The sequence below is a fragment of the Durio zibethinus genome, chromosome 14 (assembly GCF_047325235.1).
Source record: "Durio zibethinus cultivar Kanyao isolate XHJ-2024 chromosome 14, ASM4732523v1, whole genome shotgun sequence".
NCBI lineage: Eukaryota > Viridiplantae > Streptophyta > Magnoliopsida > Malvales > Malvaceae > Durio > Durio zibethinus.
This window is the reverse complement of record NC_143175.1, coordinates 2,967,297-2,993,746: the sequence shown is the minus strand read 5'-3', so window position 1 is coordinate 2,993,746 and position 26,450 is coordinate 2,967,297. Positions and strand designations below refer to the sequence as shown.

Sequence of the window (26,450 nt, the reverse complement as noted above, 5' to 3'; positions counted from 1 at the left end):
ATACTCAAATATTCATCACAAGAAGAACTGTTCATAAAAGAACTTTTTGGCCGCAAAACTGGGGAGTTTTGCAAGCCCCAAAGTTAAAGCCAGAGAGAGGGAAATCTATCTTCAATATGCTAAACCACTTACATTTTTGAATGAGTTTTTCCACCCTGTGGAAATATGTGCTATACAAACAAGGGAATGATTTTAGGTCATCAGTACTGCCACAATACAAATACAATAATTGGGGATGGAAACAAAAGTTTACAAGCATACAACATTGAGATTCTTCCCCAAAACTTAAGACCAACAAGCATTGGTGTAAAGGTATACAACATTTTTCCCAGTATTTCTTTCTTTTTCCTTCAGGAGAAAATTTTCATTCATGGTGAAATTAAGCCAAAGAGTCCCTAGAGGAGCGATAAATTTCATCCGCATGAGCTGCAGGCACATAGACTGCATCCAGCAGTGAGCTGTGGGTACGACCATAGAATGTATAGACAATAACCCCTATTACGAGCCATATTGAAACCCGAGCCCAGGTGGCAGCCCTGATGATTGGGAAGAACATAATATGAGAAGAATACAAATCATTAGGGTGTGCAAATTGAGTAGCCATTTGAAGGTAGAAACGTTGTGATGAATTCTGGAAGACCAAATCAGGAGCATCCAAAGACCATGTGAAATAAGAGAAACATAGCACTCACCCCAAATTAATGAGCAGGTACACATTGATGAGAATGCTGGCAATTGGTAGGAGTGGAACAAAAGGGCATATGAAACCTGAATGTATATATCAATATTGCCTCATAAAATAACCATTCATGATGAAATCATGAAGATATTGAACATGAAATGGCAAGAAACCATGAAATAAGAGTGCGGAAAGCATACCTCCCGTATGTCCAAATTTATGCCTTGCATCATCTTGATCTATACAGGTAAGCACAATCAGACTAGACAGAAGAAGAACACCACCAGCACCACATAATGTGAACCGAAGAAGGCTAATGGAAGATACCAATGACCATCAAACAAAAAAATGAAAATAAATAATGAAACCATTTGAAAAAATAAAATTCAATGGAAGATAAATCAAATAAGATGAATATTCTTCATATAAACTGCAAAACACTACAAAACTCATATTGGGGCTATTTTTCTATTATCCTATGTCAATAAATTTTATTAAGCAATCCCTCCCCTACTTTTGTTTTCAAGTACTATAACAATGAAAACCAAACAAAGGATAAGCATTGAAAAATGGGCTTCACTTCTCTCTCCATCCATATCAATCTGTAACACCAGAGCACTGTAAATTTCCTCTCCATCTTCCTCATTTTCATCCCTTTTCTTTTAGATAAATATCTCCATCTTTTATCCTGCATCATTAAAGTTCCCCATCCCCTTTTCCTAATGTATGATAAAAAAAATTACTAATGGTTAAGAATAATAAATTGCCTCAGCCCTCCATTCTATCCTGAAAAAATTACCAAAGTAGTTCGACAACAGTCATGATCAGCCTACCTTGGAAGCCATGAATTTGAAGCTGCGTATGTAAGTGTAAATGCCCCTACACATGTTAACATTATGGTCCACCCAGCAATCTTTCGCCTGTTCTCTTCATTGAGGGTACCTGCAATAATAATTAAACAGTAGAGGATCAATACTTTAGGAAATACCAGTTGATAGAAAGCTTGATGGAAAAAATGAATGCTACAGAGATTCCAGGGTGGACAGGTGGCAAACTGACCCCACCGACAAATTTGAATTTGGGACAATGGAAACTCCATGGTAATAACGTCCACACCAGTGAAAAGCATTTCATATTGTACAGCTTGATTAGAAGTTACAAAATATTCTATTACATTACAAGTTATCATTTATTGCACTTTTAAAATCAAGGAAAAAAACTTCAAGCACATCGCTTACAGAAGTTAGTAACAAAGACACTGTATACTGATTACTAAATTAATTTTATATGACTTGTATAACAAAAGGTGACACAAGGCAAGGAACTTACAGCTGGCTAGAGCTTCTCGTTTTTCAAGAATGGGACAACCAACTACTACATTCTTGTTTCGGAGCAAAGGATGAGAACTATCTCCAAAAGTACTCATTTCAGGGTTTTTCTTACCAATTACCTGAGCATCTCTACTATATCTTAGTGTGATAGAATCAATTGACTCCTGAAGTGATGAAGGAAGTGGCACCTCATCTGGTGGGACATATCTAAGTATCAGCACAGAAATTGCTACCATAGTAAACGCAAGAAGCGTACCCACGCTGACCTGCAAAAGAAGGGCAACTCTTAGGAGCTCTATATTGTAGGCCGATGCATCCAAGGGCCTGTTAATAAACTTGAAACTCAAGCCAGAGGAGCCTAGTTCATGGAAACCATGTGACATTAATTTTTGTGATAAAGCAGAGGCCTCCTTTAGGAAATGAAAACAACTACATAAATGCAGCCTTTTAAGCTGGGAATCAAAACTCAGAAAAGAAATTAGGTCTGAAAACAACCTATTAATGTTGTACTGTAAACTGTAATTAATCAAACGGACTATGACAACAATCAGAGACATCATTATATGGTTATAAAATTCCTTTTATTTTCAACTTAATTAAGAATGGGTCACCACAAAAACCAAATGCACTCAAGAACTAGGAAATTACAAGCATAGCCCACATATAGCTGCATGTATAACTCCACATTCAAATTGATACAATAACAATGTGATCTACACCATGGGGCCCCAAAAAGAGAAAAAATTCCAATCCCATTTGCAAGAAACACCAGTCCTACTTACCATCCCAGCCAATTGTGAAACATCCATGAAGAATGACAAGGTAGCAGCAACTATACCAGTTGCCAATGTGCTCTTGACAGGAACTTGGCTGCGTTTATTAACATCTGAAAAAAAGGATGGCAACAATCCATCTCTAGCCATTGCCATAAGAATTCGAGGCTGAAAACACACAATTAAGGACATTAACATTAAATAATTAAATGATGTAAAAAAATAAGATCTGCGATCAATCATGTAGATTTAGGAGCTATCATTTTATTATTTAGGGATTAAGATAATAAGTGAGTAGGTTGAAGTTCTGAGTTTTGACAACACACTAGTGAATCTTTAGAAGTAATAATTAAAAAGTTGATACATATCATTAAATTATATATATATATATATATATATGCATGCAATCAACAACTTTAAATTAGCACTTAGAAGTCATAATTGAATCCAAACGCTATAAGAGTTGAAAGGGATCTCTAGAGTTAGTAAATCTTTTAACATAACATTGAATTGATTATCCGCTTTGTAGCTCCCATCCAGGGTTATGTTTAGCTCAGTAATTAGTATAATTACAGGAATTCTAATTTGCGACCGTTATTTGAGGGAAAGAAATGACAGAACAATAATGTAATGTGGACAACAATAATGGCAGTTAACATCATATTGATGGACTATTTGCAGAATGCCAAACAATTTCACAGTTATACCATTGGAAACTTGATTACCTGAGGGAGAATTGAGCCCATCAATGTTGAGCAAAGGGCAGTAACAGCTCCAATGGTTATTATGTAACTGAAATCACAAAATGGGAAGGTTCCTCATGTAAAAAGGTTTCAGAAAACAAAAACAAGCACACTTTAAATGCACCAAGAATACTGACGCTGCCCATTGCATCCCATGGCCAGCAAATGCAGAAGAGATAGGAGTGTCAGGATCCATTGCATAATAGGGTACCAGACCAACAATCACAACAGAAACCAGCATGTACAATCCACAACAAATGGAGAGGGCTGTTGCGATACCCAGTGGCAAATCTCGTTGGGGATTCTTCACCTGTCATACATGATTTCAATTTCTTTAGATCACCAGAAAAGACAAAATAACGAGCAAACTGCCATAAGAAAAGAAACCATATACCTCCTCAGCAGTGCTTGCTACCGAATCAAAACCAATATAAGCAAAGAAGACTGTTGCAGACCCAGTAAGCATTCCATCCACCCCAAAAGGAAAATACCTATTCGATAAGTAAGTTAAATAACAGATTTTGAAATTATCATATTGAAAAGGAAATACAGCAAGAAATGCCAATTACCCAGTAGGAAGTTTGTATCCAGTCCACCCAGTCTTGAAACCCAGATAACCACCAGCTACTATCACAAAAATCATGGCACATACATTTGCGGTGGTGACAATTCCTTGTGCAATTGTACTCTGCATGAGAGGTCCAGAGAGGTTTTAAATTTGAGGTTACAAAGGACAATGGGTCATCATCCACGCCCACATACAGAAAAGGAACTGAAAATGCAAAAGGAGATAGAAGGCACCTCCTTGATGCCCACACACAAGAGCCCAGTCACAATGAAAACTAGAACTGCAGCACATGGGTCCACCACAATATCAAGCCCGGGAATATGTTGACGAGCTAGAAAAATTGGTAGACTATTTTCACCTCCAAAAAGCAAAGCCTAGATGTAAAAATCAAAAGAAAATAAGTAAGAGTGCCACGTATATAGCAAACAAAAGAAGGTATCTCCCCCTCCCTTCCCCCCCCCCCCCCCAAAAAAAAAAACCAATCCAGCCAACGAAAATTCACTAAACCAGATTAGGGGAAATGCCACGAGCAACTGCAGCTCCACCAATTGTATACTCCAGTATCAGAGCCCAACCAATCAACCAGGCAACGCTACAAAATGATATCACTGGTATCATTGGCTGAAAAAATGATAGATCTTCCAGAAACAAGAAAGAAGAAGGATTGTACCATTACAGCAACTTTGTATTCTTTTACCAAATAGAAGAATTGACTATTATTAAAGCTAAATACTAACTATCAATTTTTCAAATTGCAAGAACAAAGAACAACTACAGTAAGAAATGTACAAGATAAATCAAGAAAACTAGAAATTACCCTTCACCAACACAAATGTATGAATAATGATAGGCACTTCCAGCAGATGGGCAACGACTCGCAAGCTCGGCATAGCAAAACGCAGAGAGTGCAGCAGCAATTCCAGCTATTAGAAAAGAAATGGTGAGAGCTGGACCAGAATGCTCTCTAGCAACTGTTCCAACCAGAATATAAACTCCAGCTCCAATTGTTGATCCAACACCTAATCACAGTGCCCCAAAATTCACAATAACCTATCCATTGTAGATATCAAAAATAAAAGCAAAGAAACTGTAACCTTAAAAGTAAAAATAAGTAACATAAGCCATGTAGCCAACCCTCCCAGTTAGAAGAAATAAAATCAACCAAACAAAACAAGAATAATCCAGTGCTTCAAATATATCCATAAGACGAAATGTAAAAAAGATCAGTAATTTACAATAAAAGTGTGAATAACGATTCAAACTCATCATCAAAGACACCTCAAAAATCAACTATAAAACAGCTAAAAATACAAAACCTAGATCAAAATTTCCTCAAAAAGTAAAACAAATAAGCAAATAAGCAAATAAACAGACTTCTATAAGATAAGAAACTGCTAAACACAAAACAAGATCATCAAAATTTTCCCAAAAAACAGCCAATCAACACAAACACAAGAACAAAGCAGCTGAAGACCACATGTTTAGGATCAAATCCCCAGCACCCAAAAAAAAAAAGCTATCAAAGTTTTCTCCAAAAACAGATAAAAAATATAAAACCAACCGAAAAAAAAAGAAAGATAATAACTCAAAAACCAATATCAAATTTTCCCAGCAAAACCACACAAAACCAAGATCAAAATTTTCCTCCAAAAAACTAAAAAAAGAATTTACCAATTGCTATGAGATGAGGAACTGTCAACTCTTTAGCCAACTGATGATGACCCAAACGCTTGGAATGAGCAGAATCCACCTGTTTTCTTCTTACCAAACTCTTTAAACCACCCCATGAAGAACCAAAACCTTCTTTTTGAGAATCAGCCAAAACACCCATCAAGAACTTCCACCCAAAATTATCAACTTTCCGCCAATAATTAACAATAAAATTATTGAATTAATGGTAATTCACAAACTTGGCTTTTGAAAAAAAAAAGCGCTAAAAATTTATGTACAATAAATTTAAAAAAATAAAAACTTTATCAACATTAAAATCTGCTCCCCTCAACCCTTTCAGTAAATAAATTTGGTTCAACACGCCTTTAATTTTTTGTTGTCCTTAAAAGGGAATCAAAGCGGGCAGATTTTACAAGAAAGAAAAACTTTTTTTGTTTTTTTTTTTCTCTCTCTTTGTTAAAATTTTACTTTGCTTTTGTTTTAAGCAATTGAATCTTTGGGGTTTTAAAGAAGTAATGAAACTGCCCACTGCTGGAGAAACAACCAATATTTGGGCTGCCCGGACTTCAGCTTTTCGTGGATGACTATTACTAGTTGCATTGTATTTTTTTTCTTTTGAAAAATTCGTTCTGTTCATTGTTCATTGTTCATTGTATTTATTTATGGAATCATATTAATATAATACTAAAATCTTTATTTACAAAAAAAAAAAGAAGTTTGTCTTTGTTTTGCATTATAAAAAAAGTCTTGAAAGCTGAAACTAATAAGCCTTAGAGCCTTAGATAACTTGACATCTTTCTGAAGAAAGAGAAGAAAATATTTTATACTTGAAAATTACCAGGTTATTAATCAATGATGACAACTGACAAAAGAATTAAAAAATTTTTAGTAGCTGTATTTTTAAAACTTTGGGTAAAATAATAATAATAATTTAGCTCAACTTGGATTGCATTTTTTAAGTTGATTCTGAATCTAATGGGTCCAAATCTATCAAATAATACTTTTCTTTTTGTGTTTGTGTGTTGGAATTTTATTGCGTGATGAGGGTTGGGTCATGTTGCCATTCTGTCACGTGGATTGTGTGGGATGAGCCTCTCAGTTTTAGGCAAAAAACTCACATTTGACGGAGAAAAAGATTTGTGCTGCCGTTGGCATGCATTTGAGATTTTCAATCCCTGCAAATTCTAATATGCACGTGCAAAATTACAGCTATGATATGTCAAACTTCGATTACGTTTGATTTAAGTTTTGGACTATTTTTTTAATTGCAATTATGACCAGATTTAACTGTTCCAAGGATGATTCAAGAATCACGCTTAAGCTAATCCAACCACTTTTTAATATTAATTAATATTCTTATGCTTCCATATTCAACATAACAATGATTGACAAAAGCCAAGGGAAATAGATTTGTATTGCCACCCACACCAAAAACATTGAATTTCTGTGGATAACACATTGTTTCCATAAAAGGCAAACAAGATTAATGGCCAATCAAATTAGTCCACGTACTAGGTAAAGGTGAAGCTTTCAACCATTTGAATTGAATTTTCTGTAGTCAAATCCTTCCCGCTTTTTAATTAATCCCTTTCAGTTGATGATTTGTTCCCTTTTTTTTTTTTTTTGGGCCAGAGATTTGTTCCAATAGAAAAAGTATTTAAAAGCATGCGTAAGATTATTCTAACAAGAAAAATAATCTTCCCATACTTAAATCAGTTGATAAAGAAAATTATTTCATACATAATCTATGAAATTTCGACATTTCATGAATTGTTTCAATTAACATACAATTTGAATAGGTTGACAAAATCAAGTTGTTATTGCATATAAAATTAAAATTATAGTCGATTCTTCATGTTAGCTAAAAGAAAGCTGTATGTATATAAAGATGCAGGCAAAGAGCAGATGAGTAAGATTGTTGATGGTTGGTATAAACATGCTTTGAAAGAGATGCTTTAAAAAATTATACAAACTCTAAAGCAAATTATACTGTATTTCGTGCACTGCATTAGCATATTAGCAACCATACGTACATTTCCTCCATAACTTAAGTCACTGAACCAACATACAGTACAACATGAAACATGAAATATCTAATGTTCTCAATGTTAGTTGACAAAACAATGTAAGTACATGTTTCCAGCATCATTCTTCTTGCCTGGGACTCCCCTCGCCACCATCACCACCTTCAAGTTGTACCCACAAGCCTTGATTTTGTTGTTCCCCTCCGTTTTCCCAGCTTTGTTGCCTTACACTCCGGTTAATCGTATCACCACCATCAGAAAACTGTGCCCACACACTTCGGCTCTTTCCACCACCACTGAATTCTTCCTCACATCCTGCAACTGTCTTGAGGAGCTCTGACTGCAGCGACGGGCAGTTTTCTTTGAGATACTCAAAACCATCCGAGCGCATAACAGCTGCATCAAGTAGAGCAGTCAGAAACATGACAAGTTAGGATGCTGAGGGAAAGTAGCTTATAGCAATAATGAAAACCTTAGGCTCTACTCTTGGTTCCCAGGTTTTCACTAACTTCAGGACCTCCTTAAGAGCAAAAACTTTATAAACAGAATGTGATGAAGCAGCTTAATTTTAACATCATTTGACATGTCAAACTGAAATCCATCAAAATTAAACAACTTAAGAAATTGATAGTTTAACATGCATTTAGTGATGCCAGAGCAATCATTTCTCCGAATGGGCAGCATAACAGTTTCCAACAACCCTATAATCCATCACAGCATCCCCACCCCCCTTCCCAGAAAAAAAAAAAAAAAAAAAAAAAGAAAAGGACTGGAGGACTCAGTCTCAAAACATAGGGACATAAGAGAATGGCTCTTAGATTATCTGGAATTCTTGATACAAACCTTACCCATGGGCTGTGCCAGGCTTAGGCTTGAAAACATGGCAGAAGCCTGACCTAAAACAGGCAAGTCCCGCAGGCTGCCTGGACCATGAACAGCTAGAACCAAACACAGAAAATATGAACCATCTTATAAACCAAATATTAAACTTTTTTCACATTCATCACAAATCTGAAAGCTGAACAGCATCATCTCAAGACATTTTCGGTGTCTTAAAAGGGAAATATTAAACTTTTTACACATTCATCATAAATCTGAATGCTAAGCATCATCGTCAGACATTTTCAAATCTGAAATACATGTAGTTTATTATAATAGGGACAACACACTTTACTCAGAACACGAAAACATCCAATGATTCTATTTAAACATTAAACTTGAAAAGCGATAAAAAAACTGAAGAACTTACCAACAAGATTTTCAGCAGCAAATTTTAAGCAAACAGATTTTAGATCCATAGCATGGTAACGATCAGCCAGTGCTAAAATATTTGCGACTGAGTTCACAGATATATCCTTGCAGAGTACAGACTCACACATCAGTCTAAGTCTAGGCAAGTCATATTTGTCTGCTGCAGCCAACAACTTTGAAGCTAATGCGTCAGATACAGATGGCATACAAGATGAACTAGTCCCTACGAACTCCTCATCGTCAATAAGAGTGTCTCTGTATATGAAATGCAGCAAGGACTGGCCAAATGCACATTGTAGAGAATGTTAGGAAAAGAAAACAACCAACCAGACGATAGATTCTAGTGCCATATCAAGAGAGCTAACTTGAATTTAAGCGGCACAACACTCAAATCCGAAGGTAAGTGAAATGAGGTAGAAAATACTACCTTAAAAACCTTAGGCTCCATATCTGTAACAACTATTTCATCATTATCTTCTTCCATCCTATTAGTAAATTCAGCTTCAAATACAGGAGATCTAGCAGCTAATACCAACTTGTGAGCATGAAACTTTTCCCCAAACACATTAAAAGCAATATCTGAACCTTCTTCATTTTCCAATAACATGCCAAAATGGGAGCCAATATCAGAATCGGGGACCTGTATGGGGTGAAATCTAGGGCAATCTATTTGTGAAACCACAACACCAACAGTGCAATTTATTTTTAAGCAATCATCCTTGAGGAAATCTGATGTTTCAAGCAGAGCCCGCCGGAAAAAACGCTTGTAACCCCTGAAAACAAAGAAGGCATCGAATTTATTTCAACCCATTGAAAGCAAAAATGAGTCAAGTGTCCAAACTTAGGTAAGCAATTGCATGCAAATTAATTGCTTCAAATAAGATGAGAAAAAAGAACCCTGGCTCCAAAAGAAGGCCATAATTCAGTTATACTGGTGGACAGGCCCAACTTAAATTATGTAAACAGTCCATATTTGCTGTTGTTTATGTAAATGTTACACAAATCTGCCATATTCTATGACGAGAGAAGAAAGAAAACCAGTAGAATGCACATAAAATAGGTAATAAAGAACTAATATTATGATCCCTACTTAAGTTTTTTTAACAATAAATGATAGGTGGGACAATAAAAGACATTAATGCTTGAAAGCTCTGTGTGAAAGATTACATGCTATGTAAAATAATTATATGGTTATGCAGTACAACTAAAAAGAGAATGAGACAAACATCAAAGATGAATTAGGAGAAGAGATTCCCAACATGGTAGAATTTCATTGATCATAAACATAACTGAGTACTGTGTATAATCTATTGAGATTTCATCTTATGAAGAAATAATAAATGTTAACTTGAAGAAACAAAACATTTTATGCTCCTTAAAGGTACAAAAGGTAGCTAAGAAAAGTTATAGATGGACCCAAGAATTTAACCCAAAAGAAATGCTAATTGAGTGAGGAAAATGAAAGCAAAGATTCTTCCTCATTCTCCTGCTCTCCTTCCTTGCCTTCCTCACAACACACTGACACCAAGAGAAAGAGATAGATATGGCAGTGAAGCTCAAAAGAGAAGAAGCATAACAAGGCACTGAGATAACTTCCTCCTTCCTATTTATGTATAGGCAGAGAGAGAATAACAGATGCATAAAGAAGTTAGTGGAAGTGTAACACCCTAATGTGGATATCATAGATGAAAGCATACTTCCTAAGAACCTTTTTTTCTCCATTTGCTAGAAAAAAAGGAGATAGATAATGCAATCCGGTGCATCAATGAGCTGGTTCAGTATTTTATTTGCACCAACACGTTCTTCTGCTATCTATTCTGTTTGGTGGAACATTTCTTATTTCATTATCCTTATAATCAATCTATTACATTATCCTTCACTGTTTTTGTGTTTTTTTAAATAAAATTAAGTCCATTTTAGTGTCAAGGTAAAGTTAGTTTCCTATCAAGAAGTTTTAACAGAGTTTGCACATGATGATGAACCAAAATTGACCGACTATTTCTTCATTATTCTACCACTTAAGACAGGTGCTTACTTTAAGAATGTTCACTAACAAATTTATTGATGGAACTCTACAAATCATACCAGCAACTTACTCCTCCATTACTATGCAAAGTCAATAACTGCATTGAAGTTTAGTTAGAAAATGTTACCTCATACATGGATATGCGGTTACGAGTTTTACAGTTTCCATCGCTACTAGTCAACATAAATAGCTACAATCTGTTCTAATTAATCCCTTCTATTAATCAACCTATCTAATAATCCCAATTTTCAATTCATTAATCTGTTGTCCATTTTTTCCCAACATCATTTACAAAATTCAGGCAAAATGTCCATCACAATGATTGAAAATAAAAACTTAACAAAAACCACAAAGGAAACAACTATAAATTATCGAAATTATCAAAATTATCCTCAATTTGGTTTGCAGGGAGCAGTATGGCTCAACCCTATAATTTCTACTCATACCAATCCATCCTTACGTCTTGAGCTATGGCCAACTGGAAAATTTATCCTCAATTTTCAATGCATTAATCATACCTTCATCAAATCATCATTCCCCATTCACTTCCAATCCTTCAAAAGGATCAACCTCTTTCATTTTTTTCCCTTTTTTTTTAACACTTATACCCCTTAGCAACTTCCAAAGTTCTTCAAACCCAACAACTAAAGAATCCAAAAAAAAAACCTAAAATTTCACCAAGAATTTAAAAAATAAATCTTTTTTTCTTTTTTTTTTTTTAATAATAATCCTTCTCCAACCTTATTTACCTAACATTCGAGAAAATTTCCACCAAAATTTTTCAAAAAAAAAAAGTTCATCAAGATTGAAGAACACCCAAAAAAAAATAAACCAATAAAAAAAGCAATTTCCTTACCACATGCTTCCCCTATACTTAAGCGTATAAGGGCCACTTTCAAGAGCTCGATCAAAATGGCTATGAACTTTATGTTTCCCTTTCCCACTTTGGTCCAAAAGGGTTAACTCGAAAAGGGCTCTGACATCTGTGCCTTCACTTGCTAAAGCTACGAAAACGGAGACATAAGTTGAATTATCTTCAGGGTTTTTACCGTCAGGGTAAAAATAAATTGCCCATTGGTAATCTCCAACGGTGAAGCTCTCGCTGGCTATGTGTTTGCCTATGCCCATGCCTTTGGCTAAGGAATAGCCTTTGATTGTGAAACGGTGGGAGCCGTTCACGGTCTGGGTTACAGACCGGGAGCTTGTGGGTGAGCCCAACGGAGAGGGCATGGGTCGAGGCGAGGGTTTCTGGGATTTTGGTTGGTTTCTTGGGAAAGTGAGGGAAGATGTAAGAAAGTAAATGATGAAACCTTGTGATTGTTTTGAAGGAATTCTCTCTCTCTCTCTCTCTCTCTCTCTCTTTTTTTTCTTTTATTACTTATATTTGATTTAATTGTGTCGTACGAGACCTGATTCTGATTGGTTCGGCAACATCGGTACGGCAACAGTGAATGTGCCCAAGCCACCAGTTGGCATGAATTTATAAATAATGCATTATGTGTAGTCGGGCTGTTCGTTACATTTAAACGTGATTAAACTAAATAATAAGATACGATCATATAATATAAAAATAATACGAATAAAAAATAAAAATATATTAAAATTTAAATTACAATAAAAATTATAAATAAATTATATAAAATTAAAATATATATTTTATTTTTATATAGATATAAATTATTATATAATTTTTATATAAAATATGATAAAAATACATAAATTTTTAATATTTTATATAATATAAATATAAAAATTATCAAATTTAAATGTAATAATTTTAAATACGATAAAAAATATTTTTTAAAAAAATTTTTGATAAAAACTTTATATGAATTTTTGGTCAATTTATTTATTTTTTAATTCTAGAAATAAAAATTTGTTATCCTTGATATTTCTTGATTATCAATTCTATTAACAACTCTCATCCCAAAATTATCTCACCATTTGAATTTAAGGGCTCAAAAGTGTAAGTATTAAACTTTGTATATACATAATAGAAAGGTCACTGAAATATAAAAAAGTTCACATCATTTCCGTCTTATGAGGTACCTTTTGTAGGATAAAATCGTGAAGTCAGGAGGTCAGAGCGGACAATACCTCATAACGGTGTGAACCGTGACGGAAGACTGATCCGGGATGCCGAAGGGTGAATGTCCGGGTCCCGGAGCCACGCGGGTTCAGAACTTAAGTCTCGACCCGTGACGAGTGGTATTAGAGCCAACCCTAAACCGTTCGATCCACGTCAAGCACCTCTAGGGAGGTAGGCAGGGTGGCCAACCTCCGTGACAAAAGCGTCACGAGATTGAGTGCGGAAGAATGTCACGGACCACATCGAACATAATAGGAGGGTCATTGGAATATATAAAGGTTCACATCATTTCCGCCTAGTGAGACGCTTTTTGTAAGACAAAACCGTGAGGCAAAGGGAACCAGAGCGGACAATACCTTATAAGAATGTGAACCGTGACAGGTAAGTTGATCTGAGACTGCCCAGGTCCCGAAGTCGCATAAATTCAAAACTTAAGTCTCAACCCGTGACAAGATATATGAATGTAATTATATTTTAAATTTTAAGGCATAGTATAGTCGGCTCGAAAACTCTAGAAAATATTATAAAAACAGCAGCTTAATGTCTAATTCTAATTGTGAAATTAATAAATCAAATGAAATAAAGACATTATTTTTTCAATATTATTTATACATGCATTATAATTTTAAACACAAAAATAATGATATGATATAAAAATAATACAAAAAATTAAAAACAATACAATTTAAAATTTTAATAAAAATCATATATAAATTTATCCAAAAAAAAGAATGCTTAACATAAATTGTAATATGATAATTCGTATTTTAACAAAACAACATGAATACATAAATTTTCATTTCTATATGTACATTAGGCAGAAACTATTAGCTCAAACAAGGGTTTTTGTACCGCCGTCAAATGCTTACAAGCAATTTTACCTGTAAAAGAAACAATCATCATTCCTAAAACTGGGGCTAAATTTCCTAACTTCACATGTAAGTGGTCCAGCAGTTAACATAGTTTTCTACTCGGTTACCACAAATTAAATAATCTGAATCGGCTGTAGCTTCCTTCATCTTCATCGTCTGTTGAACTTGATTTGCTTCCCACTGATTCATCTGAACTATCACATGGAAGGAGTTTTATCCTGTCAGCATGCTCAATCATCCAATCGGTGAATTCTGGAGATGCCGCCAATTCTGCAATGGCATGCCGGGTGGATTCCCGACTGAAATCTTCCCATTCTTGCTTTGTGAATTTCTTTCGATTACTTGTCTTGTGAAAGGTTGAATAGTAATCTTGATGATCTCTAGCACCTTCACCAAGAGGTGATGATGCAACCACACCTGCAACGTTAAAAGGAAACATATCCATCAAATAATATAAACCGAAGCAGGAAAGAAAAAGAAATGCCAATCCAAGAAATAAGCGCTAGTATAAAGGATCTTTAAAAGAAAAAAAAATACCTTTTATAGGAGAGCTAGTCCATGCTGGTGAAGTCTTTGGACTATTCCAAAACTTCCTATTAGAATCCATTCTTGGAGACCTACTAAGAAATTCAGCACGACCATACTTTATCGTTCCCTGCCTCGACTGGTGCAGCCAAGGACTCTTGTCCCCAGAATGTGGTTGGTGCCTACAAAAGCAAAATTCATGGTTCAAGGCAATGAATGAAAACTGAGATTTACAACCACTGGCTGAATTTAACAGTCAATTAGACGATGCGTAATGCTACAACATTTCATAACTTTATTACAGAAGTTGAGTTGGTTATGGAAATCTAAATAAAGTGACTGCCTATGTATTAAAACCTACTCGCATCGCACCAACCACTATGAGAATGTATTAAAGGATATCTGAACAAAATCAGGGGCAGTCTTAATATATTGGTATGAATATTAATTGAAAAGAACAAACTTAACTTGATACTGCACAGCAAAGACAACATAGACTAGCAAAATCATCAGTCTTCCAGCAGAGACATGTACATCATAAGCATGAAAAGGGAACCAAAGGGAGCTATGTTTGACTTACATATGACCATTCCTTCTTGCGGAAGTGACAAGAGAACAGATAGCAGAACAAGAAGCCAATGCCACCATTGCCAGCTGAGTATCAAGAGTGCTCTGGAAAGAGTAGGAGTGCAAGACAGGAAAAAAGAAACATAAGATATCACTACACCTCCGACTGAAAGAAATTAATACTGTTCTCCTCCCCAGCTACGTAAATACAGTTAGTCATTAATAACTTTTGTATAAAGGACTATTTTGCTTTAATAACAGTTTAAACATCAATAAGACAATAACCCTTCACTCTTAAGGTATATTGTTTATCGATATAGAAGACACGGCTAAACAAGCAGATGGAATGCAAGTGCATTTACTTTGGCTGTCAGAGCAGGTGAAAAATGGCAGTGCGGATACAGTAAAAAGTAGCCCATGACAAACATCTTAACAAGTCTAAGTGGGCATGCCAAAGTCATAGAGGCATACAATGCCAGGTGCATCTCAATCCAGCTGCTAATCAACAATCTAATTTAGAAAAGAGGCATTGAGAACTTTTAAAAGTGGGATCAGTCAATCAATGTATCCTTCCTTGAGAAATTGCTAGGTTATAACCAACAATCTAATTTATTTAACATATTTAAGAGCATTCTTCTCATAAACCTTTTCAGAAGCTACATCCTGCTTTTAAGGAAGTTCCAAACAAAGAATAAAAAACTTGCTACGTAGCATAGGTAGCCTATCAACTAATACAACCACCATTAGTCAAAGAAGCATACCTGGAAAATAAATGTAGTTGCAATGATGCGCATGGCCCATTTTACAAACTGGGCAACACCAACATCAACGCTTCCATCTTTTGAGATCACAAATTTTCGTACAATCCAGTACCCCAATGCAGCTCCTGAGAGGAGAATTCCAACCAATAAAAATATAGCAACCTGTAAACAAAACAAGCAAAAAAAAAATTTACTAGGTTCACTTTGAACTAACCCAATCTTTTTATAGGAAAAAAAGAAGATAATAACTACAAACAAGACATTAGAGAACAACAATCATAAGCAAAAAAAAATCATAAAGTAATTTATTTCTCCATTTTCTTTCATGGACAATAAAGGAAGGAAGCCATATTAAATATCGTGTGCTGAAAAACTCAATTCTGAAGAGGGAAAAAGGATGGAAAACTGATCAGCTGTATTTAAGGACTTACTGGATTATGCATCTCTTCACTGAGCCCAAAATTGACAAGAATTGAATTAACCAACATAGAGAATTGATGTAAAAGAAAAGAACCAGCACCAAGCTGAAAAATTACAGAAACAGTAAGTTTATTGGCAAGAAAGTAGATGAAACATTAATCAATCAATAAACAAAATGAAAAGAAAGACTCACCACTGATCCATATATAGTTAGATAGAAGATATTTTTCCTTCCTGTTGGCAACAACTTCATTCCCTGCTTGGAAAAAGAAAAGCATACACACAGTGAAATGAGCTAAGACAGTAATTCAGGCATTGGCATAAATTAAAAGTAGTAAATCTTTATGGAAATCTTTAACTAGTAATTCTCCAGGTCGTCCAATCATAGTATCTGAGTAGATGAGCATCTGATAAGGAAGCATAGGAATAAATTTTCAAGAATTCAATTTATGAACTCTAAGTAAGAAGTAAACTGATAGATTTCAGCAACAACGTTGCATATAACTGGAACTTTGATAAAGATCCATGTTCTTTAAAATCCAAGGAATTAAAATCAGTAGTAATCAACAGAGTAAGACAAAGTCTTCAAATTTCGTAAGATATATAAGATAGCGTTGAGTTTTGGGAAAAGTAAGACAAATTAAGAAGGAAGGTTTCATTGAAAAGCAACAAAGGCATAAGGAAATTGTGGACAAAAGCCAAAATACCTGAAAGAGAAGGATTATAATGACAAGAAAAACACCAATAGCCATTGAACTGCTGTAGTAAAAAGGAACCCAATTGCTGACAAATGGTGCCAACAGCAACAAAACAAATCCTAAAGCTAGAAACACAAGCCGCCATTGCTGAAAATCTGTGAAAACAGTAAGGAGTCAAGGTTTAAGATAAAGTTAAATCTCAACTAATTAACAATCACCATCAAAAGAAATATATATTTTCCTTTTAAAAGAAATGCAAATAACAAATAACCATACCTTCTTCAACAGCAACCACAACAGAACCAGAAACATCACCAATAAACTTCACATCAATATATCTATCATCATAAGGTGACATGACAGTGTGCCATATACCCTTTTGCACTGCTTTCCAATCATCATTCTCACACTTGCATAATCCAAGTGAAGCATTCCTGCAAGACTTTATCGGTCAGGCCCAAAATGTGACAATAAAATTTTGAAAAGTGCTCATTCATTACCTATGTGTCTTTGTACATGTGAGGGAATATGAGGCAGAAGGATGCAAGAGAAACAGAAAGCAGATAACAGTAGATTGAGAGTCGATACTTACCGATGAAAGCAAACTCGTATTTTGCTGTGTAATCTTTCTGGTATTAAGACAGATGGAGACAAAGTAACCCGAACAGAACAGGCATAACTCCTGAGTTTCAATCTTGAGTAACCAGATATTTTCACTCGATCACATAACAAAACATCTTTAGAACCACGAACAGATGAATGCCCAGAAAGGGGAGTTGGGGTAACATCTACTGCTGGATTTGCCAAGTCAATGCCTGCAATTTAAAAACCCACGATAGTTGAAAACACCACAAACAAGCATGGCAACAGTGCAAGAGAGAACAAAAACACATGGATCACAGTCATAAATTATAAATTTCCATCAACTTACTGACTTAACCCCAACCCCATTCACAAATTGCATAACACACTGTCTATAAGGTGTAACTAAAAGACAAATTCATAGGGTTCAATTTCTAAATAAAATTAGGGTTAATTACAAAGCACCCACTCATCATTTAATCCAAAGTCCAAACATTTATTTAAACACTAAAATCCTTTCACAGCTATAAGGACCTCCAACCAAATAAACAGCATCCGACGTAAGACATGTCTAATCTTAGTACTTAATTTATATTGGAAGCAACCTTTAGCTATCATCTTTCTAGGAAGGCCTAAAGAACCAGTGGGAAACTGATTCTCACTGATAAGAACTGAGAAAATGAATCAATAATAAAATTTTTATTAAGCAAAGGATACCTTAAAGGAAATGAGAGACTATTAAGTCGGCTCTGGGATTTAGTCTGATTTTTTACCAGCATTTTGAAGAATTTATTTCAAAGATAACAAATATACTAACAGTTTGCATTTCACAGAACAAACCCATTTTATTTTTCACAATAAAAATCAAATAACTAAAAACAGTTTATAATCTGAGCCCAATAACAAAAAGTAATACTTTACTATGCATAAATTTCAGATTCAAATTTCTCTAGAAACCAAAGAATGGAAGAAATAAAGAGCTAAGGAGGGTTTTAATTTATCAAACCCTAAACCCTAGGCCGATTCTCTTTTTGTTTCGTACATTTTCTCGGGAAAGAAGCAAATTGAAGCATCAAGATTCAGATTTTCAAACCAACTGAAGAACAGCTTGTTAGAAAGACAAAATATTCAGACAAAAAGAAAAAGAAAGAAAAACCCATTTAAATTCTCTAATCCCTATTTTCCTTTTCCCTCAGCAACCAAAAAAGATGCTACTAACAAAACAAAAGTTGAATTCCGATGAGAAAAAAAATAAAAAAGTGAATGAAAAGAAAGACATACCTTTGAAGTCGTTGGTCACGTGAGAAGCACGTGAGGGGAATAAGAGAGAAAAGACGAAGAAGAAGAAGATGAAGGAGAGAAAAAGCGAAGAAGAAGAGATGGCCATCGTCGTCAGCCCCCTTCCGCTCTCTTTTTTCTCTGGTTTGTGAAAAGAAACGTAGAAGGCAAGCGCGCTTTGTTTTAATAGCGGCTAAATCTTCGTGTCACTTACGAGTAGCGTAAAATTTTTTGGCCAGCCGCGTAGCGTAAAGTTACACTTTTTTTGGCCAAAAGCGTAAATTTACATTTACGATTCAAATTATTAGACTTAATAATCTTTTTATATAGATACAACCTTTTATTTGATTTTAAATATGTAAAAATATAAAATTATTATATCATATATAAAATATATTTTTATTAAAATTTTAAATTATATTATTTTTAAATTATTTAAAATTATCATATTAACAAATTATTATATGTGATCGAATTTTTTATAAAATTACAATATTTAAATAGAACTAAAAGTTAAAATTAAAACTACTCATTGCAATAAATAATTATTATAGATATGAAATTTTAAATATTTTAATAACTTTTACTATTTATATTTATTTATATAGCTATTAAGACATTTTAAGAAAAAATAATTAAATTTTATATTTTTAATGTACTATTTACAATTAACTTTTATATATAATTTTAGTTTTTTAAGATATTATTGAGTTACTTATTAAGTCTCATTAATATATATATATATATATATATTACAATTTTAGCTTTTATTTAACTTTTGAAAGTTTTAAAAACTTTTATTTAAAATACCCAATTTTAAGTGCTTTAATGTCTTATTCTTTGGAATTCGTCCTTCCGTTTGTTAAGGGTGAAATTAAACGGAAGAAATTTTAATATTTTTATTTTTTTCAAATTTATTTTTTTAATTAAAAATATTTTTAATTTAATTAAATATTTTATTTTTAATTTTTAATTTTTTTAAACTGATTTTTTTATTTTTATTGTTCATCTTTATATTAAACACAAAAATTTTTTTCTTTTTTCATTTTTATTTTTTAGTATTTTTCGTTATATTTATTTTCCTTAAAAAATTAAAAAGGATGCAATTGGATAAACGGATATGAAAAAAAGGCCGATAAATTAATGTGGACCTACATATCCACCGTGGAACTTGGACAACTGTCAACCTGCCAAATATAAAAAATCTAAACAAGAAAAAAGGACAAAAAAAAAAGGCACAAAAGATTTTTTTTTTTTCTTTTTAATATCCCACGACGAAGAAGATAGAACCTTCAGTTCTGTCTCTGTTCAAAAAAAATTTCAAACCTTTTTATTTCTTCATTTTTCAAAATTTTGCGTAGATGGGATCATTCACGAGCTGTAGTTTTAGCGCGGTGAGTTTCCGGTCCCGTTCCACTTCAATTTTTGGCGAAAGAGTTGGGGTCCAAGTCTTCGAGTCAAGGAAATTGAAGAGGAATTTGTGTTTTTTATGTAGAAAAATAATTTTTTAAGAGAAAGTAAATAGGAATTCTAATCTCATATAAAATATGCAGGGATATAAAAATATTGGTTTTATATATCTTGATAAATAAATTTTGAGAAAAAAGATAATGTTCATATGATAAGTGGCATTAAAATCAATTTTGGGAGTACTAATAATGTATCACCGAAAATAGTGAATTTTCATTGGAGTGAGCCTTCATTCGAGTAAAAAAAATATCATGATCTTAAAAAAAAGTTATAAATATTACATCGATTGCATATTAAAATTTGTTATAGATAATATAAAAGTTTCACATCAATTATGTATTAAAGTTTGTCACAGACAATATAAAAATTCACACTACCTTTAACTTGTAAAGTATTTTTGTAAGACAAAACTATCATATCAAAGGAATCGAAACGGACAATATGAGATTTACACCACCCCCAACTTGTAATGTATGTTTTATAAGACAAAATTATAAGATCGAGAAGGTTGAAGTGGATAATACTTCATAAATTGGTGTAAACTGTAACAGTTAAACTGATATGAGATGCAGCATGAATATTGTGACAGTTGGATTGATCTGAGACACTGAATGAGTCCATGTCCCGGTTCTAGAGTAGTATAAAGAATAGAGAAATATATTACAATCTTAGAGATGAATTATGAATTTCATATTGACTATGTACTAAAGTTGATATTAAAATATAAGGTTTCACACAAATAATATAAAGGTTTACGCCACCTTCAACTTATGAGTTTTTTTTATGAGACAAAATTATGAGGTCAAAAGCACCGAAACGAATAATATAAGAGTTTACATTACTCTCAACTTGTGAAATGCTTTTTTAAGAATAAAATCATGAGATCAAGAAGATTAAAACGGACAATATTTTATGAGTTGGTGTAAATCATGATAATTAGACAAATCTAAGATATCATATGAGTCCACGTCTAGATCTTAAAATTGAACAAATCTAAAACTTAAGTTTTAACTCGTGACACAATTATCTGCCTCATCTGTGTTTATTTTGGTATTTTTGTCTTTGCATTTCTTAGTGATATCTTATTGTCAATTTTTTTAATCATAGTGATATTTATTACGTATTTAAGTTTTTATTAAAAGGCCTTACCAAAAAAAAAAAAAGTTTTTATTAGAAGGCATTAATTTAGTTGGCATTTTAAAAATAAATGCCCTGCCCCAGTGAATATAAGAGCAAATGACATTTTTATGAGGAATTGAAGAAATTAAATTAAATTAAATTATAAGGCAAACCAAATATGGGATTTTAGTTTTATATAGAATTATCATGTTATAATTGATGTTGCATTTTCATCATCTATTCATATTTAATCGATTATGATTTTGCTTTTTACTAACTTATAGGAAGAAAAATCAAATCGTAGAAGCCAAGTAATAATATAAGTACCAACCAATTGAAGCTGTCTTTTATACATGTACTAAATTTTGAAAATAATAGGAGATGAGATGAAGAGTGTAAAAGTTTGTGAGAATAGAGCAATGACATAATTCTCATGCATTGATTTTTTTCCTTTCTGCAGCCACCAAACATAGCTCCTCTTGGATCAGTCTACAATGATTTCCAAATTGATTCTTTTAAATTGATGGAGCTTCTTGGACCTGACAAAGTTGACGCTACCGATGTAAAGCTAATTAAAGACAAGCTTTTTGGCTATTCAACATTTTGGGTGACAAAAGAAGAGCCCTTTGGAGACCTTGGTGAGGGCATCTTTTTTCTAGGAAACTTAAGAGGAAAGAGAGAAGATGTTTTTACCAACTCCAGACTCAATTGGCTGAGATCATGGGTGATAATACAATCTTTTCATGGTTGAGGAGCCTAACTCAGAAGCACCGGACCTACGTGGTGGGACACGTGTTAGCTTTGGTTTGCTGAGGAAAGAGACTTCAGAACCCGGACCAACTACACTTTGGCAATATGTGATAGCTTTTTTGCTGTTCCTCCTGACTATAGGTTCCAGTGTGGAGTTAGGTATTGCATCTCAGGTATTCCATTTATGTAGAAACACTTTGAGATTGCTGCATTGATCTGTAAAAGATAGCAGAAGTTATATTTTTAGCAATTTTCTGAACTTACCACCTTCATGGATATAGATTATTGATAATGTCCAATCTTTTGACGGATAAACCAACTTCCTTCTGAGATTGTGAAATATTTTACAGATCCAAATGTTGTTGAACCACCAGATATGGAACTGCTATATCCATTTGTGGAGTCAGCACTCAGCATTGCCGCTAGAATATGGTGTTGTGGGGGTTCTTGTGTTTCATGTAAGCATATCCATGCTTCTTGATGGTTTCCCAAGCCAGTTTCACTATCCTTTCCATTTTAGATCTGCAGTTTTTCAACTATTGGTTAGTTTTTTGTTTGATATATTTATAAAAATTGCCTGCCTATGAGTAACTTCACCAAACTTTATCAATTTTAGCTTTTATTATGCACTTATATTTGACTTTTCTATGTCACGAAATTTGTTGTTGGCAGGAAGTTGGGCACTTTCTGGCCGCTTTTCCTAAGAAAGTAAAAGTTAGCATTCCTTCTTCATTCCAAACATTACTCTTGGTAGCTTTGGATCAATTACTCAGGCGAGTGTGACTTATTTTACTGTATGGCAACTCAACGTAGAATGCTATGTCTGGTTATTTAAATATTTTCCATCTTAACAAGGTTCCCTTGTTCAAAGATATGATGGTTGCCTTCTTGTATAAATAGGATATTCCAGCCATACAAACAAATTTTGTAGCTGTATGGACTACATTGAGACTTGAGCAAGAAATTCGTTATTCGAATGTCCTCAATAACTTGAAAAACCTTTGTTTCGTGCAGTGTAAACCATCCTTAGAAGAGATTTAGATGAAAATAATCAGTAGTGATAGATGTGTAGTTATTAAGGTTTCTTAAGTTAAGCATATTGTCTTGAGATTCATCTTTTGATGATTTAAAGTATCTCTCTCCAAACACTCTTCATTCTTGTCTCTCCCCCTCTCAACTCGCTTTCTTCTCGTTGGGGTTAAAATGACCTTCTTTTTGTTTTCTGAAATATAACGTCTTGTTTACATTTTAGCCAGAGCATGGACTATGCTTGATTGCCATAAGTTTTCTTTAATGCAATCTTCTATTCAGTTATTTTTTGCTTGAGCTCTCTATACCTGTTTTCTTGGCTCTGAAGAATGTGGAATATCTAATTGAAATATTTTAGCTTTTCAAGTGATATTTTTAAAAGCGCTTCTGGACTCTTACTTCCTGCAGTTCAAATCTATTCTTCCTGATTGGAGTACAAAAGTTGACATTTCCCTTGCGGGCCCATTTGCTGGCGCTGCACTATCTTTTTCAATGTTTGCTGTTGGTCTGTTGCTTTCATCAAATCCTGATGCAGCTGGGGACTTGGTGCAGGTTCCTAGCATGTTGTTTCAGGGCTCTTTGCTTCTTGGACTCATCAATAGAGCAACTCTTGGTTATGCGTATGTCCTTTTGCTTCAACAGCTTTATTATTGACTGAACAGAGTATTATGTATGAGCTTTGATGAAATCCAAGGAGTTTCCACTCTTCCTCTTGTATTAATCTAGAAGATGTAGCGTTGAGGTCTTCGAGATCATATTTTTCATTTTTGTGATGAAAATGACAGACATATTACATTGTCCATGAGCAGGGCAATACATGCTTCAACAGTGTCAATTCATCCTCTTGTGATTGCAGGATGGTAAGATTAAATTCCTACATTATCTTCTTACTTTAAATCTTAGTATGGATTTTCTTGATGTACTTACCATACAAGTTATCATTGTAGGTGTGGCTTAACCACAACAGCTTTTATATGCTTCCTGTGGGGTGTCTTGATGGTGGAATGGCTGTGCAGGTACCTTATTTTCTGTGTCTTAGAGCTGCATAGTTATTTTTCTTTCTCCCTTACCCCCCCCCCCCCCCACTTTCACATCTTACTCATAGAAAGAGTACTGAAGAATTAGCAGCTTCAAGCCATTAGCCTTTTCCCTTCCTTCTTCCCATCCTCTAGCTTTGATGATATCTTGGGATAGCAGTAAGAAATATACCATTACCAGGGTAGTTTGGTAGGAAGAAGATAGATTAAAGAGTGAAATCAGGGATGGAGACATTTAGATAGAAATAGAAGAAACATGGAAAGTAAAAGATGAAAGCCTATGGGAAGGTGAGATCTTCCTACCACTTCTATAAAGAAATAATCCTTTCATAGCCAAGAGGGGAAAATGCATATCAATAACTTTTCTTTTTATGTTATAGCAGTTGACTTAGTTGCATTTCTATTATTTGCCATAAAAGGCTAATTTCTAACATGCATATCGGTCTGATATTTATAGGTCAACTAAGTAGACTGTTATGCTCCAAGTGATATAAATAAATTGAGATGCAGCAACTTTTATATGATCATGCATGAAATAGCTTTAATAATCTAATTCTAACTATGTACAAGATTTATGATAATTTAGTTACTTTTTTTCAGGGTGCTTTTGGAAAGGGTGCACTCGTTGGGTTTGGTATGACAACTTACACACTGCTTGGATTAGGAGTGGTATGCGCCCACTTTTGCACGATGCATTATAAACCAATTGCCCCTATCTTTTGCATGACCTAGCTAATCTTTTTTATCATATTCGCAGATTGGAGGACCTTTATCACTTCCTTGGGGGTTGTATGTGCTGATATGTCAGGTATGCAATGCCAATCTAAACTTAGTATAAGAAAGTAGAATTAACAATCATCTTTCTTATCATTTTATTATAATGACAAATACTCAGAGGACTCCAGAAAAACCCTGCCTAAATGATGTAACTGAGGTTGGAACATGCAGGAAAATGGCTGTTACAGTCGCTATTTTCCTTGTTGTGTTGACACTGCTTCCTGTATGGGATGAGCTTGCCGAAGAACTAGGTATAGGCCTTGTAAGCACATTTTGGTATATATTTAAGATAGAAATTTGAGTAAACCCAATTTTGATATAAAAGCCAAAAAAAATTCAAATGATAGCCAAAGCAATTTTTATGATATGTTCTTGCAAATCATTCTCCTTTGTTTTTTTTTTTTTTCTTGGTTGCCTCATTCCCCTTTTTTCCATCAAATTTCATATTCTTGGTTCCAGAATCAGTGAAGTATAAAACTTTAATATTGTGTAACTTCAAGAAATTTGCCCTATAAGATTTCTCCAGTGGTTTTCTTGTGTCCTCTTTTCTGATAAATTTTTGAATATTAAATTTGAATGTTTGGCATTGATCCCATTGAACTATCATTCATAATCCTAAGCAATGACTTGGAGAGTTCATCATAAACAATTAAAAAACGCAAATTTTTAACATTGGATGGAGCTATTTAAAGCCGAGTATGAACAGGGAAAACTGAAGGCAACAGTAAGTGATTTTGTTCTGTATCTGTCAAGTGTTTGCATTCTTGCCAAAATTCGTTTGTCTCAGAAAGTTTTTGCTTCCTGCTCTCTTACTCTACATTTCTTTTCTCAAATAGAACTAGAATTTGTCTGTTCAAATATCACTTTTCTTGAAGCTTGGTTGGTAGTACAAATTAACTCAAAAATCATGTTCTGTTCCATTTAGAAATGGAATTTTCTTCTTTTTCTTTTATCATAAAATATCAGTTCAAAAATAAGAGAAAAAATTATAGATTTAAGATTTAAATTTTAGACTTGTTAAATATCATTTCGATTTTATAAACTATCTAAATTAAGTTTCGTGTTCAAATTTCTTTTGTTTTGCAATGTGTCTTGGCAGAAATATACTTGTAGAAATGGACAGTTAAGGTAAATAACGCATAGGAATAAGATGCAGTATTATATAAATCATTACAACGAGAAAGGAAGCTCCCAATTCATTCATCGCCATTGGCATGTCATCATTCTAAGTTTGGCAGCCAGCCATTAATCCCACACGCGGCGTGCAAGCACAAATATTGTGTCCTCCACTAAAGTCTACGAATAAAATAAAAATAATACGAATTAAAGTTTTGACTATATTTATATTTATATTTAATAAAAATAAATATTTTATTTTATTTTTTATTTTTTATTTAAAGATATAAATTA

At 33.8% G+C, this 26,450-nt stretch overlaps 3 protein-coding genes and 1 pseudogene across 6 annotated transcripts; 1 reads left to right on the top strand and 3 right to left on the bottom strand.

Annotated features, from left to right (window-relative positions):
- Positions 1-11: 11 nt before the first annotated feature.
- LOC111293733 (cationic amino acid transporter 2, vacuolar-like) lies at positions 12-6,556 on the bottom strand. The gene is made up of 14 exons (XM_089743171.1): positions 5,766-6,556; positions 4,912-5,113; positions 4,602-4,686; positions 4,328-4,468; positions 4,096-4,214; positions 3,921-4,017; positions 3,664-3,836; positions 3,509-3,575; positions 2,793-2,951; positions 2,009-2,276; positions 1,513-1,621; positions 880-992; positions 693-768; positions 12-536 (listed from the first exon to the last, which is right to left on the bottom strand). Exons 1-14 carry the CDS (start codon positions 5,923-5,925, stop codon positions 380-382), a joined length of 1,926 nt encoding a protein of 641 aa, XP_089599297.1. The 5' UTR covers positions 5,926-6,556; the 3' UTR covers positions 12-379.
- Positions 6,557-7,740: 1,184 nt separating this feature from the next.
- LOC111294267 (BTB/POZ and MATH domain-containing protein 4-like) lies at positions 7,741-12,521 on the bottom strand. 2 transcript variants are annotated; one of them, XM_022887524.2, is made up of 5 exons: positions 11,923-12,436; positions 9,468-9,813; positions 9,039-9,318; positions 8,633-8,727; positions 7,741-8,185 (listed from the first exon to the last, which is right to left on the bottom strand). In XM_022887524.2, the coding sequence occupies exons 1-5, from the start codon at positions 12,294-12,296 to the stop codon at positions 8,015-8,017; spliced, it is 1,266 nt and encodes a 421-aa protein (XP_022743259.2). In that variant the 5' UTR covers positions 12,297-12,436; the 3' UTR covers positions 7,741-8,014. The 2 variants fall into 2 exon arrangements, with proteins under 2 accessions (XP_022743259.2, XP_022743258.1); XM_022887523.2 differs by lacking the exon at positions 8,633-8,727 and having other exon boundaries at positions 11,923-12,521.
- Positions 12,522-13,839: 1,318 nt separating this feature from the next.
- LOC111293879 (uncharacterized) lies at positions 13,840-19,006 on the bottom strand. 2 transcript variants are annotated; one of them, XM_022886919.2, is made up of 10 exons: positions 18,862-19,006; positions 17,591-17,813; positions 17,275-17,432; positions 17,008-17,153; positions 16,494-16,556; positions 16,312-16,404; positions 15,881-16,042; positions 15,133-15,224; positions 14,565-14,734; positions 13,840-14,444 (listed from the first exon to the last, which is right to left on the bottom strand). In XM_022886919.2, exons 1-10 carry the CDS (start codon positions 18,965-18,967, stop codon positions 14,131-14,133), a joined length of 1,527 nt encoding a protein of 508 aa, XP_022742654.2. In that variant the 5' UTR covers positions 18,968-19,006; the 3' UTR covers positions 13,840-14,130. The 2 variants fall into 2 exon arrangements, with proteins under 2 accessions (XP_022742654.2, XP_089599296.1); XM_089743170.1 differs by lacking the exon at positions 18,862-19,006 and adding an exon at positions 18,623-18,757.
- A 2,883-nt stretch (positions 19,007-21,889) lies between these two features.
- Positions 21,890-25,388, top strand: LOC111294668 (putative zinc metalloprotease EGY1, chloroplastic; annotated as a pseudogene). The gene is made up of 9 exons (XR_016327216.1): positions 21,890-22,369; positions 22,507-22,655; positions 22,870-22,970; positions 23,635-23,846; positions 24,036-24,086; positions 24,174-24,242; positions 24,864-24,932; positions 25,021-25,071; positions 25,159-25,388. The product of XR_016327216.1 is annotated as a putative zinc metalloprotease EGY1, chloroplastic (transcript).
- The last annotated feature ends 1,062 nt before the right edge of the window (positions 25,389-26,450 follow it).

Bases quoted from the DNA above. Each gene is read 5' to 3' on its own strand.
- LOC111293733 (XM_089743171.1), bottom strand. From the start codon at position 5,925: ATGGGTGTTTTGGCTGATTCTCAAAAAGAAGGTTTTGGTTCTTCATGG. The intron at 1,622-2,008 runs GTAAGTTCCTTG...TTATTATTGCAG, and splicing joins ACGAGAAGCTCTAGCCAGCT to GTACCCTCAATGAAGAGAAC. The intron at 993-1,512 runs GTAGGCTGATCA...ATCTTCCATTAG, and splicing joins TCAAATTCATGGCTTCCAAG to CCTTCTTCGGTTCACATTAT.
- LOC111293879 (XM_022886919.2), bottom strand. From the start codon at position 18,967: ATGGCCATCTCTTCTTCTTCGCTTTTTCTCTCCTTCATCTTCTTCTTC. The intron at 17,814-18,861 runs GTATGTCTTTCT...TTTAAATTGCAG, and splicing joins CGTGACCAACGACTTCAAAG to GCATTGACTTGGCAAATCCA. The intron at 16,043-16,311 runs GTAAGTCCTTAA...TTTTGTTTACAG, and splicing joins GTGAAGAGATGCATAATCCA to GTTGCTATATTTTTATTGGT.
- LOC111294267 (XM_022887523.2), bottom strand. From the start codon at position 12,296: ATGCCCTCTCCGTTGGGCTCACCCACAAGCTCCCGGTCTGTAACCCAG. The intron at 9,814-11,922 runs GTAAGGAAATTG...CTTTGTTTTCAG, and splicing joins AAGTATAGGGGAAGCATGTG to GGGTTACAAGCGTTTTTTCC. The intron at 8,186-9,038 runs GTAAGTTCTTCA...TACTTGATGCAG, and splicing joins TGCTGCTGAAAATCTTGTTG to CTGTTATGCGCTCGGATGGT.